This window comes from Suricata suricatta, chromosome 4 (genome assembly GCF_006229205.1).
Source record: "Suricata suricatta isolate VVHF042 chromosome 4, meerkat_22Aug2017_6uvM2_HiC, whole genome shotgun sequence".
Lineage (NCBI taxonomy): Eukaryota > Metazoa > Chordata > Mammalia > Carnivora > Herpestidae > Suricata > Suricata suricatta.
In genome coordinates this window covers 59274073-59293099 of record NC_043703.1, presented here as the reverse complement: position 1 = coordinate 59293099, position 19027 = coordinate 59274073, and the positions used below count along the sequence as shown (strand labels likewise).

The 19027-nt window shown below is 45.7% G+C and overlaps 1 protein-coding gene across 3 annotated transcripts in view; it reads right to left on the bottom strand.

Annotated features, from left to right (window-relative positions):
• Positions 1-19021, bottom strand: part of FAM124A (family with sequence similarity 124 member A) — a 131467-nt gene extending 112446 nt beyond the window's left edge. For 2 of the 3 annotated variants that reach the window (XM_029936816.1, XM_029936813.1), the window contains exons 1-2: positions 18871-19021; positions 9722-9753 (exon numbers count right to left, since the gene is read on the bottom strand). In XM_029936816.1, the coding sequence (XP_029792676.1) occupies positions 9722-9753; positions 18871-18935 (97 nt within the window). In that variant the 5' untranslated portion in view covers positions 18936-19021. The remainder of the gene's footprint in view (positions 1-9721; positions 9754-18870) is intronic. The other variant, XM_029936815.1, reaches the window with a different exon arrangement.
• Between the last annotated feature and the right edge of the window lie 6 nt (positions 19022-19027).

Sequence of the window (19027 nt, the reverse complement as noted above, 5' to 3'; positions counted from 1 at the left end):
CTGTAGTAGAAAAACCAGCGATGCGATCTGGTGCTGGCTTTGCTCGTGATCAAACACCAGCGATGCCAGGAATGGAATCCGTGGGTCCCTTCTCTCTTTTTTTTTTTTTTTGGCTTAAAAATTTGATAAAATGCTCCAATGCTTGACCAATCTGAACATGATCCTGATATCTTCCTGGCCCTTGTTTCCATTTCCTTAGAAAATATGTACCTTGCAGCCCCTGGAAGAGCAAGCCCACTGGACATGACTAGAAAATTAAAGATGGGTGAGGCATTTGGTCCAGCCTCCTGTCATAGGTGAGGTCCAGCGACTCGCCCAGGTTGACTGGCTCCTCAACGACAGGGCTAGAAAGGGAACAGACATCATCTCCCAGACTCCCAGTTCAGGGCTCTCCTTCAGCTCTGAAGCGCTCACCCTTGTAAACAGCCCCAACGACTACACCGCAGGAGAAGCGGTCCCTTCCGGAGCTCACGACCTAACTGGGGAAGCAAGGTGTTCACACACGAGAAACAGAAGAAAAACACGTAGTGGAAGATATGTTCTAAACAACACAGCAGTCGAATTTCCCAGAGAATAACCACAGGTTCCCTTCACCACAATTTTCTGCCAGCCTTGTGGCCCTCGGCCTGCAACTTCGGGGCTGCTCACTGCTTCGGGGGAGGGTGGGGGCAGACAGACCCCTCGGTCAAGTTTCTGAACTCGTGTGTAGTTTTCAGATCACAGTAGAGAAAACATCTTGAAGGGCAAAGGCTGTCTATTGCAAGGGCTGGGGCTCTGGAGACGGAAACGGCTTTCTGAGCCAAGAGAAGCTAAAAACCTAGAGCAGCGGGTTTGCCCCATGCGTCACGCGTGCGATGCTGCCAGAGCGGCCGTTCCAGCTCAGAGGACATCGGGTTTGGGCTTCTGACAGAAGGAAGAAGACTGGAAGGGACCTGCCCGACATCTGGATGGCAGAGGGTTTCCGAGGAGAGATCATGTGCCGAAACTTCTGGGCTGAGCCCTGCAGGGGTGGGGTTCCCAGAGCAGAGCACACCTGTGCCTTCAGTTGCCAGGCGTGAGGGCAGCTCAGGGGTCAAGTTCAGCTTCACTGTAAGAACAGTGGTTCTAGTTTTATGCTTGAGCATGTGACTATAAAAATTCATACTCACTACAACAGGAGGTTCATACAGAGTTCTCACCAGAGAGTAGAAAGTGCTAGAATGTGACTCCTGAAACATGCCATCTCTTAGAAAGATGCATTCAGCCTCTGAGTCCAGGTTATCCGTGACCTACACACATTTTAGCCTCACTGTGCCCAAGCCCCAGGCCATGAAACAGTAAAGATGAATCACAGAGGAAGCCCAGCTGTCCCCATAACAGACAAACGAGTGACTTCTCACAACTGCTCTTGTTGCAAAGGGCAAGGGGCCTTCCAGTCACCGGCTGTGCCCTGAGCTGCACCGCCTTTCTGTGCTGACAATAGAGTCAGGAGATGCCAGGTGAGATAAAAACAAAAGGGGGAGTGAGAGCAGATGGAATATTCCTTCCCTTCCAGATAACCAGTTTGTTTCCAAAGAAAACAGAAGTTTGATCGATGTGGTGGAAGGAGAAATGATTTACAAAGAAGGAAGGCAGGCGGGCGGGATCCTCTTCGCCTTCCTAATCAGTTGGGAATATTGTAAGCTTTAGTTGGTATGGCCTGGCTTTTTGCACAATATTCCCCCGAACACTTCAATTTGTCATAAAGCCTGCGCAGAGTACGGATGGCTTTTGCTGGCTGTTACTGCTGCCTAATGTCACAGCGGGAGTGTGATTAATACCATACTTTTCAGGAGAGACACAGAAGAGACTTCCAGGTGTAGGTCTCCAAAACCTGAGAGTCTCCCTGCTTATCACCGACTCTTCAGAGCACTTCTGCCCATTGTTATTGTGTGTGTATCCATTCGTCTTTTCCTTCATAAAAATCATAATTTTTATGAGGCCCTGGCACCCTCATCCTTGCCCAGTGGGAGAGTGAGATGGTAACTCTGGAGAATGACCTGATGCTAAGCACCAGAAGCTTTACATGTTTATAGCAATTTCGCTTGTAGGAATTTATCCTAAGGAAATAAAGAAGAATACACATAAGGACTTAGTATAAAAATATTCCTGGCAATGCTGTTTATAATAATAAAAAGTGAATATGACCTATGGTGCCAACAACTGGGCACTGGCAATATACAGAAATATAATGGATGCTGCGTATTCAAACTATTGTAGAAGTTTATTGATATCAAAGAAGCTCGCATATACTTATTTAAAAAACTAGACTATAAAACTACTATTTTTGCTAATAATATATATCTATAGGAATATAGATGCTCAGGAAAAAAAGTCCATAAAGGTAAATTATGACTGCTGGTTATTTCTGCATGGTAGGAATCTGAGTTTTCTTCTTTTTGTTAATCTGTATTTTCTGATTTTTCTACAATGACCATGTATTATTTGAGTACAATAATTACTTAAAATTGAGAAAAGCACCAAGCATGTCAGGAATGTGGGACAGAAACTACGCACTACAGGGGTGCCTGGGTGGCATCTGACTTTGGCTCAGGTCATGACCTCACAGTTCGTGGGTTTGAGCCCTGAGTCAGGCTTTGTGCTGACAGCTAGCTCAGAGCCTGGAGCCTGTCTTCAGATTCTGTGTCTCCCTTTCTCTCTCTGACCCTCCCCTGCTCACACTGTCTCTCTCTCAAAAATAAATAAATTTAAAAAAACTAAAAAAAAAAAAAAAAAAAAACTACTCACGACAGACTATAGTCCCTCCCTTGGTTGGGGGTGGGGAGGGGTAGGTCCCGACAACCCCGCAGACCAGCTGTCCCTGAAGGGGCACTTCAGCTTCTAAGGGAAAATGTGGTTGTGAGAAGTCTGCCTCCATTTTCCCTTCCTATCCTGAGACAGAAACGGACACCCTCTAGGTAGTTGAAGTCACACAATTAAAACTTATCTTTGGACCCACAGGGCTACACCCTAGTTTTGGGGAAGTGGATGCCAGCACAACACAGCATCAGAGGAGTTGTCTGGGTGGTATATTGTCTTCACCCTTTCATTTCCTGATGTAGATCTTTGCTTATTGTTTTTTTCTTATCAACTGCCCAGCCTTCCGGCTTCCCACGCAGAGAGTTTTGACCGCACGGAAGCCCCACGGTCCAACAGCGTCTGAGAACACCGTTTCCGGCACCAGCACCCTCGCTCATCTCCGTGACTTACAGATAGGGCTGCCGCCTGCTTCGCAAACAAACAAAACCAACCAAACCAACCCCAAACACACTCTTCTCGCTTGCCTGATAAAGGGCAAATTCTATGTTTTGAAACAAACCACTTAGGAGAGGAACACAATTTTCTTCTTTTAAATTATCAATAATTTATAACTTAAATATTTGTCCAGTGAATTTTTCTCTCGTGTAGACGTTATACAAATCCTAGAGTGCACAGATTATGCCATTAAAAATCAGAATCTAAAAGGAATTTGGATAGACATCCCTACCTTGCTTACTGGGGAGATGAGCTAGATTAGTGTGCCTCAAAACTTCAGTACAAACACCTCACATGGCTCAGGGCATCTGGAGTGAGGCCTGGAATTCGGCATCTAACAATCTCTGGGGTGATGCTGATGCTGTAGCCGAGTTGCAAGTTTTCCGGTTTGGCGATCGATGTGCTCTGCCAGGCCAATACCTTCCCTGGGCAGCTGACAACACGCAGAGTGAGTGGACCCAACCTGCTCCAGCTGGCATTCTGTGGCTCAGCCTCCACCTGGGTGGCTTCAAGACCCAGACTTGCCAAAAATGACACCCTCTCAAGTGGCCTTTTCGTTAGTTACCTACAAGCTGCATGCTGAGTGGCTCCAGCTCTAAGAGGAAGGTCCAGGAACATAATGAGTGTCTCAAACCAGAAGCCATACTTGTCACAAAAACCCTCAATGCTTGGTTGCATGAGAAGAACCACCAACAGCAGGACCCCCGATCTAAAAGTCAGGCAAGCTAGATGGAGGCCAGCGCATTCCCAGGAGGAGGGAAGAAGCCTTAAGGGTCCTTTCTCACGTAGTGATAGGAGCCAAGGCCACAGGCATACGAGATGCCATTACCAGGGAATACAATGGAGACTTCTGAGTACAAGCTTTAATCCTATGGTCACCGTGGAAGGCAGTGCCACAGAGGAGGACAGAATGGACAAGGAAATCAGACTATCTGATCAGCCATCTTCATGATTTGCATGAAGCCATGGCCACAAAGCTAGGACGGCTGTGTTATTAGAGACACAAGGCCACTCACGGAGACCCTGCCTAGGGCTGCAGATTCTCCTGAATCTCCTTTGAGAGCAGTTCTGCACATGACCATGCCCTTAATGCACATGAAAAACAGAAATCGTTCTTACTTGGGGTTCACTTCCGGATGCTGCAAAATTCAGAGCTCCTGGCTCAATGGAATGACCGAGTAGGAATTCAAGAAATGAGTGTAGTGTTTCTCCCAGGCTTTGATTTGTTTTATGTCACCTGTTGGCTCTATGACAGTATATCAAACATCAGTGGTATCATTAGTGAGCCCTTAGGAAACTGAGGAGGAAGGAAATGGATGACAGTCATGAGTCTTGAACGGAGCTACTTAAGATATTTGTCAGATCAGCCCCATGGACCATCCATAACTAACTTTGCCTTAAAGGCCACATTCTGGTTTAGAAAAAAGTGGTGACTTCTCTTCTGATGATTTCACTGCAATAGGGGTGTCCAGCTGGGGATGGACAGGTGGATGTTTTAGTCTCTTTGCGAACCTGTGTGCATTGCCAACTTCATGCTGGCCACAAAATTATGCACATGCAATAGCTAAAATTGTTCTTCATAAGGATTAATGAAGAGATCTGGGTTTTGCCTAGATCTTAGGAAATAAGACCCTAAGAAAGCATGCATTAATTCTGCAAGTCATAATGGGGAAAGTATTGTACACAGAAGAAAAAAAATAAAAACAATGAAAATTACAAACGGATCAAAGTTACACTGGCTACTATCACCTCCTCTAAGATACTGAACGTCCTTATTTGCACAATTGGCTTCTTTAAAATGTCAATCTGTCAATAGCTTGTCTAACAAAACCAGAAAGAAAATAATATTTCATTATCCCAAGTCTGAAGTTAGCTCTTGGATACAGGCTACAGGTCATTTTTATTTCAACCTTCCCGACCGGCAACAAGTTCCACAGAACACAATCAAGCCTTTTCAGTGTATTGCTCTCAAAGCTCCTTACCTCTGTTTACTAATTAAATCACAATGAACTGACCTTTCTCTCTGTGCTGACGGAGGCTCAGATGTGGCCAAAGACAAAATTAAAACAGGATACTTCAATATCCTAAAACTTCAAGGACATGATGAGACTATGAAGACATTTAAGGGAGAAGATGGTATTTATGTGAGACAGGCAGCCTCGGGAAGGGATGAGAAGTCCTCCGAGACAGCAGGGAGGCAGGACCCACAGCCCCTCCCAGACCAGCCACAAGGCCTCGCAGTGAACTAGGATGCTTGACTTTCCTATTTGAAAAATGCCTGCAATCACTTGACCCTTTTTCCTCAGAAGACATTGTGTCCGGGGCCCCACGGCATCAGGTCACAGATATGGCGGACCCAGGAAAGCTAAGAGGTCAGAACTCCAGAGGGCCTAGAGCCTGGGGGAGCTCAGGGCCAGCAGGGGGAATGCAGGCAGGAAACCAGGAAGCTGCCAGTCACTGGAAGGACAGAGCAGGGGGCTAGGAAAAGAAAAGTGGGTGGGGAGACAGCAGGAGGACTCTGAGGCTGGGTGGGTTGAAGAATGGATTCCGTGACTCCTGCCCAGCCCAAGATGTGTCCCCTTTTTGCATAGCTTGGTATGCGGCCCTGGGCTGATTTCAGCAGAACAGGCTGTTCATGGCCATTTCTCCGTCATCAGATTCGGGGATGTCCTCAGGGCATTGCCAAGGGCCTCTGCATCACGTCAGCGGGTCTTCTACCATTTGCAGTTTGAAAAGTATGAAGTGGCACAAAATTGTGAGGCATTTCTGCTGCCACTGGCAGTTTGTAAGATAAAGAGTTACTGACTCTACCTGAATGTTGACAGGGAGCAGTTTTAAGGCACAAATCAGGAGGGCAAATAAGGAGGCTGTTGGAGAACAGTCTCCAGTAAAGAGAACTAGTGAATTCTTTGCTCACCTCTTATTGGCATTATCCCAGGGCTAGAGAGCCTCAAGAAATGTTACATTGTCCTCAAACTACCATTTTTAAGCTCCCAGCATATTCTAAGAATAATTCTCCAAGTATGATTATAATCTTTATTTGAATGAAAATATTCAATCATACATGATGGGAATTTCATTAGCATTACATGTAGTTGATTTTCTTCTCCTGGCATAATTATTGTTTTTACGTTATCCTGTTTACAAAATTTCTTTTTTATTTAGATCACTTAAGAATGCAAATTGTACACAGTGGCTTGATGATCCTCTAACCAGGTTTCTAGAAAAACAACCCAAAATTCTGAGAGTAGAAATTAAATTCATCTTTCCTAGGAAGTATTATGATTTATCAAAATCTGAGGGTTAACAGTGCATTTAGCTTTGCAGCATGCATGAAGGAAAATCTCATCAGCTCTGTTAATCTAAAACTGGCAAAGGGGACCCATTACAGGGCAGAAAAAAAATTTACCCAAATTTACATTTACCCAATTTATAAAACAAAACTATCCATTAAAAAAAGCCTCCTCAGCCACTTTCTGCAGAACTGAGAAGTGACTTCAAACACTATCAATGGAAAGGTGACTCTGTGATCCCTGAGTTCAAGGAAAACCGGTATGCCCATGAGGCACGTGCCCTCCCTGACCCCGTTCTAGAAGGAGGCCCTAGAGACCTAAGTCCCAGCCACGGCTCTCATCCTTCCAGTTGGTGATGACCTTGCTTCCCCCATCAGGGGCAGACAGCTGAGGAACAGCCCCTGCATTCTGAGGGAAAAGAAGACACCTAAGTAGCAACTGCTGCTCTTGGAGGAAGCTTTCCTGCCAATTCTAGCCATAACAAAACCCGCCCGTGGACAAACCGACCCTAACTGGAGCTCAACCCGCGGAAGTTCTTACGCCCCTGTGAACTCAGGAACAAATGAATGGGTAAAAGAGCACCCCGTGACTATCGAACAGGAACCACCAGACAGGAAAATCCACTTCCTAACAGTGAATGGTTAGAACCAATGCTCAGATCCCAACCAGGAATCATTGGGAACTGAGCCATTCTGAGAGGCTGCCCAAGGGCCGGCAAATGACCATGAGACTCAGGAGCAGCTCTCAGGACAAGTGGGAATGGACCGGTCAGCTCTGTGGATCCTGCCAGTCACACAGAGGGTGTTGGGACCAGTGGGCTGTGACAAGGAGCGATCCTGGAGCTGAATCATTCAGGATGGACAGTGAACGTTTCTCTACTCAGTCCTCTGAATGTGATTATCTAGTTCATGGGGATTAAATGATATTTTTAACATCTACTTGGAAAATACTTTTTATTACTGTAGCACTGTCAAACCTATGTTTTTTTTTAATTTTTATTTTTGAGAGATAGAGACAGTGAGAGCAGAGGAGGGTCAGAGAGAGAAGGAGACACAGAATCCAAAAGAGGCTTCAGGCTCTGAGCTGTCAGCACAGAGCCTGATGCAGGGCTGGAACCCACAAACTGTGATATCATGACCTGAGCCAAAGTCGGACGCTCAACCAACTGAGCCACCCAGGCGCCCCAAACCTACGTTTTTTAAAGGATAGATTTAAGACTTCAGACCTAATTTTTTTTTTTCTTTTCAGAAAGGGTCCGCTCTGTTACCTCTCACTGACTGCTAAAAGGGTCTTCTCCTACGTCTGGGTGGGGCCAGGAGTTATGCTTCTGGCTGGGAGAAAAAGCAGGCCAGGCAAACAGCAGGCAAAGACAGCCAGGGGCCCAGCAGTATCCACCCACCCCTTGCTTCTGCCCAGAACAAGGACGCGATGCCTGTGGTAGAGGCAGCCATTTTGTAACTCTGAGGCAACCCCAAGGACAGAAGCCAAAAACCAAGCAAAAAGAAAAGGAGCTTCCCTATCCGACCAGTCATGCTTCCTCTGAGCTTTTTTTTTTCTGCTTGAGGAACACAAATACCTAATTAAGTCATTATTTTTTTCTCTATCATTTCTAGCCAAACACATTTCCTAACTAAAATATGAAATGCATATACATCCTCACTTACCGAGAGGCCCCAACACCGAAGACTGAGGCGAGAATCACCAAATATTTAAAGAGAAAAGGAAGAGCAATAAACGGCTATTGATCCCAGTTGCACTAAGAGAAATTCCAACTCAGAGATCACAATTAAAATAATGGAGAGGAAAGCCTCCCAAACCAAATTACCGGTTTCGCTGACAAGAGAGGTGCTCTGTTGTGACCCAGAGGACTGAGTGGAGAGCTACAAATTGAGCAAAGGCTGTAGGCAAGTATTTCATAAAAATCATTCTTAAAGAAATGTAGCTTCTGGGCAAAACGGAGTGGAATGAGAATGGCAGCACAGAGAGAGAGAGTTCAAGAGAGCCTTCCCTGATTGGTAGGATTCGTAGGAATGCAGAAGCTTCGGGGAGAGAATGCAAATCACTGGAGCATTATTCTCATTATTACTAATGGTTCTTAATAACTAAGGGGCAATGTTGGGTCTCCAGTTGGCTGAAATGATCAGAGATGATTCGCTGCAGTTATACTAATAACTAAATATAATTTGACACTAAATTACAATTCCAGAAATACAGCTTTCCGCATAGTCTCTTATTGCAAAGGAAAACTAAGCCAGAACATCAATAAACAGAATAATCCAATTTAGTGGCCTTCCATTTGGGTACTATTTAGAATTGAGCCTTAACAGGGAAGTAAGACAGGAAAAACAATTCAGTATTTACTGATTCAAATAATCAGGGCTTTTATTGTAAGGCAATTTTTTTTTTGTTATTTTAAAATAGGTGTTTAATTAATCTGAATGGCTCTGGTCATTTATGTAGTGATCCTAATCACTGCAAATTGTTCCTAGATATAAGGCCTCATTTCCCGTGAATAGATTTACTTGTAAATCAGCATTTAATACAGGCATGTTTTTCTATGCTTACAGTGTGTTTATAAGCATATCCCCAATCACTTTTATTTAACCACAGAGGATAATTATCTATGACATCTGCCTGCAGACACAGAACTACAAGGGAGGACATGGACCCAACAGATGAACTGCAGCCACCCCGTTGGGTGCTCTGAGCTATTAGCCTTTGGGCTGCAGGAATTTGATAAACGTTTGTTGAAGGAATGAGTAGCCTCAGATTATTCAGAGAAGCTGTTTTGGAAGCATCCTTTGTCCTAACAAAGCCTGGGCTAGTTCCTCTAAGGCTCAGTTTCCAAAGGGAAAGTAGTGGCATTAACAGAAGAATCGCCCAAGGTATCCTTGCCAAAGAACGTGACACAGGATCCTCTGAATCTGAAAGTCAGGGCTTTTCCTGGAGAATTTAAGAACTAGTTAGTTCCTAGAGCTAACTGGCTCTGAACTCAAGGTGCAGTTAAATTCTCCAGGGAAACCCCAACTTTCAGAGTCAGAGGGTCCTTATCTTGCTCTTTGACAATACGTTGGGTGATTCTTCTGTTAATGCAGGGGTTACACAGATATGTGAGGCTGGGAAGCTAATGCTGAAGGACTTCAAACCATACTTACTGCTGGTGGAGGACATGTGGCTGTAGTCAGACCTGAAACACAAAACCTTGTGTTAGTAGGATTAGACATTTTCTTTCTTTTTTTTTTTTCTTTATCCAAATGATTTCTTCATGTTAGAATTAAAAAAAAAAACAAAACCAGTCTTACCGTGGTAAGTAACCATTGAAACTGTGAGGAAATGTCACAAGTCAAAAACTGTGGTGCAGAGGGATTTTGCGCAAAATAAAGTTATGTCTGAATCTGAGGCAAAATTGTAAAGTTTAAAAAATTTTTTTAAATGTTTAGTTATTTTTGAGAAAGAGGGACAGAGAGAATGCGTGGGGTAGGGACAGAGGATCCAAAGCAGGCTCCATGCTGAGAGCAGAGAGCCCGACACAGGTCTTGAACTCATGAACTGTGAAATCATGACCTGAGCCAAAGTTGGACAATCAACTGACTGAGCCACCAGGTACCCCTGAAGGCACTGTAGGAAGTGGGGGTCCTTCGTGTGGGCTCTCTAAATCTCCAAGATGGGAGACCAGCTGGGTCCTGAACCATCTACATTCATTGGCAAATTTTTGAATGAAAGCTTATTTCTCTGGGGAGAAGGCTCAAAGTTTTCAACAGAGTCTCGAAGGGGTTCACGACTCCCCAGAAGGCTAGACCTTTGCAAATGAGCACCCTTCAAGTCCACGGGGAAATGTTTCTGGGCTGCCATCAGCAGAGCAGTGACGCGGCCTGGTGGCCATGTGAAGAGACCCTGGCTTGTGAGGGCTCCCATAGTCAGGGTCTGGCCGGCCATCAGGAAACACAAAGGCACAATGATGTTTGACTGATTTCAGTTCCAGCTGAGAAGAAATCCTGCTGCATATTAGAGTAACAGGATGTGGGCGGTGATAGGGAAAGGGAAGAGGCAGGGTTAGGGCCAGGGTGAAATTACCCATCAGTTTCTAGGCTGAAAGACCAGCTCCTGGCGCTCAGCCTCTGGGAGAATGGGAATCTGGCCAAGGATCTGCCTGCTTAATCTCAACAAAGTTTCTGTTCCACTTGTGTGGCTGGGAAGCCTTCTCTCTCTGGCAACATAGGATATGGTATACAAGCCCTTAGTTCCCTGCCCCCCGCCCCCCCCCCCAGTGTCCCAAAGTCATTCTCAGTAGGAGATTAATCTCAGGCATGTAGGGATTTATTTTGCAAGGTGATAGTTAGGGGACATGGTCATGCAAATAAAGTAGTTAATTATGTTTAATTTTCCATATACACACTCCTTTTATTTACTTAGTCTCATGTTGCCTTTCTTAAATCATCCAATTTTCACTCCTCTTTGTTACCACATCAACAAAGTATATACAAAACTTCAAAAAAATCATAAAAAAGCACACCTCTTACTAGTTAAAATAACCTACATCTCTCATGCAAAATGATGCACTGATTTATTGGTAGAGGAACAAAATGGAAGAAAAACAGCATGCAGTTTTCTCTTTTCAAATGAAATGCTTTAGCAGTTACAGAATCACTGAATTTTAAAGCTGGAGAGAATAGCAACTACGAACACTTGCATATCCCTTTATGTATTACACACTGCATCCGCCTACATCGAATCCAATTTTTTACATTATTGGTGAGGAAATGAAAAGTGATACTATTGGCGAGGAGACCAGGAGGTGAGCAAGGATAAGGACTTGAAGTACAAGTGCAGGGTGATGGCAGGACAGGAGCTGAAAAGTGGAAGGACTGGCTAGGGCACGGGGAAACGCTGGCGAAGAAAAATGCCAGAGGGGACAGTTGTTGGGGCATTAAATTCTTCCTGAAACCGGGCAGGACATAAATTAACTTTAGGACAAAATTTAGAAATGTAGCTGTAGGGGTGCCTGGGTGGCTCAGTCAATTAAGCATCGGAGTCCATGATTTCAGCTCAGGTCATGATCTCCCTGGTTGTAAGATCAAGCCCCATGTCAGGCACTGACAGAGCGAGCCTGCTTGGGATTCTCTCTTCCTCTCTGTCTCTTTCTCTCTCTCACTCTCTCTGCCCTCTTGAGTGCATGCTTTCTTGCTTGCTCTCTATCAAAATAAACTTAAAAGAAATGTAACTGTATATGAATGAAATGAACGCTCAACAAGCATCTTGCAACAACCAAACAATCCCAATCCAATACGATCATCTTACGATGGTCACGCTTTAAAGAAACTTCACGACAGTTCAAATGAAACACCTGATGGCAATGCGTGATTGGACTATGTATTAAAAATATATATTATCAGCTAGGGGTTTCCAAATACTCCTGAGGCAGAGGAGTTTCACAAATGCATACATTTTAAAGATCTGCATACAGATATATATGAATGTAGAACGGAATTTATATGTGACACTTATTTCGAGAATCTTAAGGTATAACAGGAGTATTTTTAGGTGAGGTTGTCTGCATTACTAAGATCCTGGCCATGCACGTCTCTATATGGATTTCTTGTGACTAAAGGCACTGCCTGAGTCAGGCCTGACCCCTCTTCGGTCCCTTGTCACTCTTGCCTTACTCCATCCAGTTCCTTCCCCAAACAGCAGCCACTCCTTGCAAAGCACAAATCTGATGTCACTCCCTGGATCAAGTTCCAGTTCTCAGTGTACAACAGAAACCCCTCTTTCCGTGAATGACGGCCTCTGCCCAGCTCTGCACTCATCCATCACCCCAGACTCCATCCCTCTCCACCATCAAAACGGAAATCAAACAGGACGAAAAGTCACCCAACGCCTCACATTGCCCTCCGGCCCTGATCCTGTTCATGTAATTTGCACACAGCTGCCATAAGGATGGAGATACAATCCTAAACCTCCCTTTTCACCAAACGCCCTATCACAACATGTTGCTATAGTTTCTGTATTTATAATTTTAGATAAAGTGATGTACTATAATTTATTCAACCATTTGCCTCTTGTTTGCTATATGATTGTTTCTGACTGTTCACTTCTGCAGAGCACATGGTGATGAGATACTTCTAGCTGGAGGTTTACTTTCTTTCCTTAGAAAAATTATGAGGGGAAATAGGAACTGAGTCAAGGTATGGACACTTTTACAGCTCATAAAACACACTCCAAATAACTCCAAAAGATTATTTGCTGGAAATATCACTGGCGAAAGACAAACTGTAAAGCTTAAAACAATTTTGTGCTTAAACAGGTTCAAACAATTTCAGATATTGACCGCAGTTCTCCAGAGGGGCCGATTATGCCCAGCTGTTCTAAGGTAAGTGGGAACAGCAGTAGGGGCCCTCCCATTTACTGGTCTCACAGCCTGATTCTGCACAAGACATTCAACTCTGCGAGAATACGGCACGAGAGGTGGGTCCACGAATTTTAGGAAGAAAAATGCATGGGCACAGGATACAGATAAGCAGAATAATGCAAGGATCGTATATTTTCACACATGACACATATAGGAGACACATTTGCAAATATTACATTTACTTGGTATCTGTGCCAATAATGACCCAAAAGTTAGATGCAGTCCCTTCACTGTATTTGACTTAGAATTATGCATATAGGGGTTATAAATAAAAGGGTCTGCACTTGACAGTCATAAACCTTCTTAAATTCTCTTTTCCAGGAAAATCTTGGCGTAAGAATTAATCTTGGCATTTCAGTAATATCGATCTTGACGTTTCTCTAAAACATCAGCTCAAGCATCATGGATCTGTCTGTTAGCTCTCACTCCACTGAATTAGATGCCATAGTAATTTAGAGCTACCTAGCTCCACCTTGAACACAAAGATAATAGAGTGCCTAATAGATCATCCTGTTTCTCTGCAAGGTTTCACTTTTTACTGTTCTCTAAACCTGTCCCATCTTCAAATTTATTCCCCCATCCTTTCCCATTCACATGCTTATAAACGCTAGACCTGTGAATTGTTTGCTATCTCTTAAATCCCAGTGAAATATCAGGTGGAGGTCACCCAAAGGGTATGGTGTGACTCTATGTTTTCAGCAGCTCAGTGACAGGTGACATGGAAGTGGGGGTTCATTCGTGCCACATCAAACTTCTGAATGAAAATAATCCAGAGCATCTGGGTGGCTCAGTTGGTTAAGCATCTGACTTAAGCCTAGGTCATGATCTCATGGCTCATGAGTTTGAGCCCTGTGTTGGGCTCTGTACTGACAGCACAGAGCCTGCTTTGAATCCTGTATCCCTCTCTCTCTGCCTCTCCCCCCCTCACCTCTCTCTTTCAAAATAAATAAACATTTATAAAATATTTAAAAATAACCCATCAGATAATGACCATATTCGAAAGAGTGGCTCAGAAGCCAAATCTGGGAGACATCACCAATGAAACACCCATTATAAAGCATTCGTCTTACTTACTGTGTCTTTTATTTTGGTTTACAACACTGCCTGTCCTTCTGTTAAGGGATTCTGTTTCTTAAGATAGTTTCATAAGATAATCAGTAGCTGGCTTGACAGTTTTTTCTAGCGAAAAGTACACAGAAGCACAAAGCTTGCTCTCTCAAGTGCATTTGGAAAAGGAGAGCTTCAAAATGACATTAATTGCCACAGGAGAATACTAGTTTGCCTTTCATCTTGGGCTGTACTAGGTGGGTCAGACAGCAGAGATAGAATTTCAAGCAAAAGACAATGTCTGAGCAGGAAATAAGAATTAACTGCAGATCAATGGCTCTTTGAGAGGCACTAGATGGGAAACATGCTAGGGACCCAGGCTTCCATTTAGGCCACTACTAATCATGCACCCTCTGAACCTCTATTTCCTCATCTATAAAATAATAATATTGAGGCATGTCCTATCACCTCGCAGATGTTCTGAACAATGATCAAATTGCTTAGGGCATTTAAAAACATCAGAGCTTCCGCTGTGATGAGTATAAAGAACATATGATCTTGAGTGCACCTGGAAATATGCATTTTTATTATATACAACTCTTAAGTGTGTCATTTGGAGTGTTGTTCACAACAACAGTAGTAGCATGATGAGAAATAACATATGAAGGGTTCACTTATGCCAGGCACTGTTCTAGGGGCTTTAAATGTACACTAATTCTCACAACCACCCTGTAAGGTGGGTACTTTTATTGTCATCCCCATTTCGCAGAAGAGAAAACTAAAGGCACAGAGTTGAACCCCAGCAAACTGACTCTTTTGATTGTCCCTTTTTAAATGTTTTTTTAAATTTATTTTTGAGAGACAGAGAGAGACAGCGCTAGCAGGGGAGAGTCAGAGAGAGAGGGAGACACAGAATCCAAAGCAAGCTCTAGGCTCTGAGCTGTCAGCAGAGAGCCCAGAGTGGGGCTCGAACCCATGAACCATAAGATCATGACCTGAGCCAAAGCTGGACCCTTAACCGACTGAGCCACGCAGGCGCCCCGATTGTCACTTTTTTAAAAAGGTATTTTTATTTAGTTTTGAGTGAGCGAAAGTATGAGAGTCAGGGAGGGGCAGAAAGAGAGAGGGGGACAGAGGTTCTGAAGCCATTTTCTGTACTGACAGCAGAGAGCCCGATGCAGAGCTTGAACTCAGGAACCATGGTATCATGACATGAACCGAAGTTGGAAGCTTAACTGACTGAGCCACCCAGGTGCCCTTGATTGTCACTTTTAAAGTGATCAGCACAGTGTGCCCACTGGCGGTTGACACAAATGAAAATTCTTGGAGCCTTCTCTGATCGTGCTGTCGACTGCTCCATCAAATACCCCCAAATCTCTTGCTCCTAGGTTTTGTTCACATTGGCCTGGCAATAGGCCTTCTCCCCCAAACCCTGATGATCTCAACGAGTCACTATCTCCTTCTGCCTGTCCCTAAGGAGTTGAGCACGGCTTCGGGAAGATAAATAGCAAGGTGGAGTGGTACCATCCTCCATTCATAATCACTAATCCCAGTTGGGTTCTCACTCGACATTGCCGAAATGGCTATTTCAAATCTCCACTTTCCTGAGGGAGGGGGCTGCATTTACCTGGAATGGAAACCCATGTTCCCCACTAAGTTGTAAGGAGTGTGAGCTCTCCCCTTCTATCCGGAGCCCATCTGAGAGGTCTGAAGACCAACGTATCTCTACCTTTTCAGAAAGTGGACATTACAAACCATCAGTTTTTCTCTCTCTTTATTCTTTCACTCTTACAGAGTCTTTTCTATAAACACATATTTATATGAGACTAATTGTTGCCTAGGTTTTAGGAATCCTTCCGGCACCCCACTCCCCTCCCCTGCTACTGCCTCTCCTCGCCCCTCCCTTTCTCAAAGCACTCTAGCAATCTACCTCCTCTTCGGCACCTTCCACTCCCCCCGGGAGCCACCAGGAGAGGATGTGGCTTCTGCTCCCACCACTCCTCTACTTCTCCACCTTTCCTTCATTACCTCCGCTTGAAAAATGAGCACCTCATGTTCCTTCACCTCAATGCATCTCTCAGTGGCACGGCTGATGCCTTTCCGTTCTTCCCGTGGCCTCTACGAAACCACATTCTTCCTTTTCCTACCCATGCCTCCTCTGCCTTAGGCCCCTTTATCAGCTCCTCCTCCTTCACCCCCACTTAGATGTTGTCGTTTCTCAAGGCTGGTCTTAAATAGTACCTGCTTCACAGCGTTGTTGAAGGATTCTGAAAAAGGCTCAGGATGGTACCCAGCACAGAGTAAATGCTAGTAAGTGTTTGCTACTCACTACCTTTAGTTGATTTAATCTGCTCCTGGGCTGCAACTGCCATTTTGAGGGTGACGGTTCCCAAATGCAGCTCATCGTGCTGACCTCCTGTCTAGATAGATACACTCAACCATCCTTCAGCTGTCTCCCAGTACCTCAGACACAACCATGTTGAAAATGAAACTTCTCACTATGTTGCCCAAACTCACCTGGGAGGGCATCACAGGCTACTACAAGCATCTGACGAAAAAGAAGCCTCTTCTCATAAAAAGTCACAAAGAACATCATGTTGCATAAAACTTCAAGCAATTCACGGACCTCAAATGAATGATCCCTGCCCTGGCCGATGCGTCACTTGAGCTGAGTCTGGAAGGAAGGTAGAGTTTCACCTGGTAGACAGGCATGCCAGGTGGAGAAGGACATCGCTGGTGCAAAGGGTGGCTTGACAAAGGCAAGGCAACAGCAACACCTTGCTGACATGGCCTGATGCAGGGTACAAGGACAGTCCTGTTGACCAATAAGGCCAGAGAGGCAGAGGGGGACCCTGTAACATCGGGGGGACTTGTAGGCCAGTCTAAGCTCTTTGTAAGTTATAGACGCCAGAGCCACTAAAAGTTTGGAAGGGAGAGGGGACAGAATCAGGTTTGTGTTTTAAAAATAATTGTGATAGCAAACACACATTAAGCGCTTTCTGCATGCTTTGTATATAGTCTCGATAGGTAGTTATAGGAAAGCTAGAGAGGGTGAGAGGGGGCAAACTGCAAAAGCTAGGAAACTATAAACAGCTTTTCGACAACCAAACCAAATTTCAGGAAATATATGTGGCAAATGCGAAATTAGTAACTATCCATCACAGCTCCTGTACTTCAGGGCATGCCATCTAAGGCAATATGTAAACAACTCTCTTCTGTTACAACTACACACTTTAGCGACAGAAGCAGTGAACTGAACTTCTGGGGTCCTATGTTTGGCAAGTTCCTCCCAGGAACCCTGGCAGTTGCCACACTGTTCGCGGGGATCCCAGGGAGCTGTCACTCCTGGGTCAGAGCCTCCCCTCCACTTCTCCGGGAGGGAGGGAATCTTTGGGAAAAATACCTGTCTCAGGTGAGCTCTGCAAATTGAAAATGGATGAACCCGTTAGCACCTTATCTAACCCAGCTGAAAACGAGCTAGTTCATTTTGTTCATGGCCTAGCTGACCAGGGGCAGGAAAAAAAAAAAAAAAACCCAAGGATCTTCAATTAAAGTTGATAGATGCCATATAAACTAAGTGGGTATGGGGGGGAGGGGAGAACAAGGGAGTTCAGTATTTGGAATCAGGTTACTTCACTAGAACATAGGTGGGTTCCACTGTGAACCATAAATGATCACAAGTTTGGGTAACAGGGAAGCCCACGGGCTGCAGGGTGTCAAGTCCCAGATTGGGGCTAGGAATGGGTGGAGGCTGCGGGGAAGGCTGGGCTGGGCAGGAAGGAGTGACTTTGTAGGAAGCCTTTCACACGGTCAGCCCCTTGTGCACATTCTGGGATTGGGCTCTCTTCCTGTCCTGCAAGGCTGACAAGCCCCTAGATTAATCTAAATCTCAACTTTCCAGGAATGAGGCTGCTCCAGCTCACCCCAGGGTTACTTCAGAGAGGAAAGGACAGTCCTGGATCAGAACTCGCATCCTGGATGTTTGCTGACTCTGCACAAGGAAATCCTCTGGAGATAGGAGCTGGGTGGAAGCATTTACAATGGCGTTCATCTCCTTAAAGATACTCGGTCTTTTGTCCCACTCAGGAAAACAGTGTCGTCGGGAGAAGGCTAATTAGTCCCCAGAGAAAAAGGTCCGGGCTACTTGTCTGAGTCCGTTAAAGCGATGAGGCTATTTCTTTAAGCAAGGCTGGGTCATAGCACCGTTTTCATCTCACCTGTACCCAATGCTGGGACAGGTGCGCGAGAGAAGTTGGCGGGGAAATAGGAGTAGGGCAATGGGTCTCAGCAAGCACAATAAAGCCATGAAATGAAAAATGTCATCATCTTATGTCTTCATTCTTAAAGAATTTTAGGTGCCGGGTGTCCTATCCTCTTCCCGTCCCCAGTCCCCAACCCGGACTCGAAGAATAAAGTCCTCGCGAAGGTCGAAACAAGTGCAAGAGCATCTCCTGTCTAACGACGATCTCAGGGGGACTCTGCATTTGCCGGGTGCTCCACATCATCTCAGTGATAACGGGGAGCAAGGAGGGGTGTGGTGGTGGGGGATTACTCTGAACCTTGAGTCCTTCCACTTTCCTCCCCACCCCACGGGGGTGGGGCCCGCCCTGCCCGGGGCAGCTACGGACCACGCTGCTCTGCCCTCGGGGACCGCCCAGGAGGAAGCCGGCCCGCCACAGCCCCCCTGCCTTCCACCGGGGGTCCGGCAGGAGGGGCAGCCCGCGCGGCCCCGTCCGGCCCAAGCGTCTCCGGTTCTGCCGCGGGGTCCAGGAAGGTCCCGGACAGGTAGCAGCCGCAGCGCAACTCGGGGAGCGCCCCCCGCCCACGGCCCGGCCCGGCGCGGCTCACCCTCCGGTCTCGGCGCCCGAGTCCACGCAGTCATCCTCCTCGCCACCGCCCGTTTTGGGATCCATGGCGCTCTCCCCGCCGCGCTCGGCTCGCGGGCGCCGGCGTGACCCGGGGCGAGGTCCCTCCGGGCCGGCCCGCCCCGCCCAGCGCAGCCCCA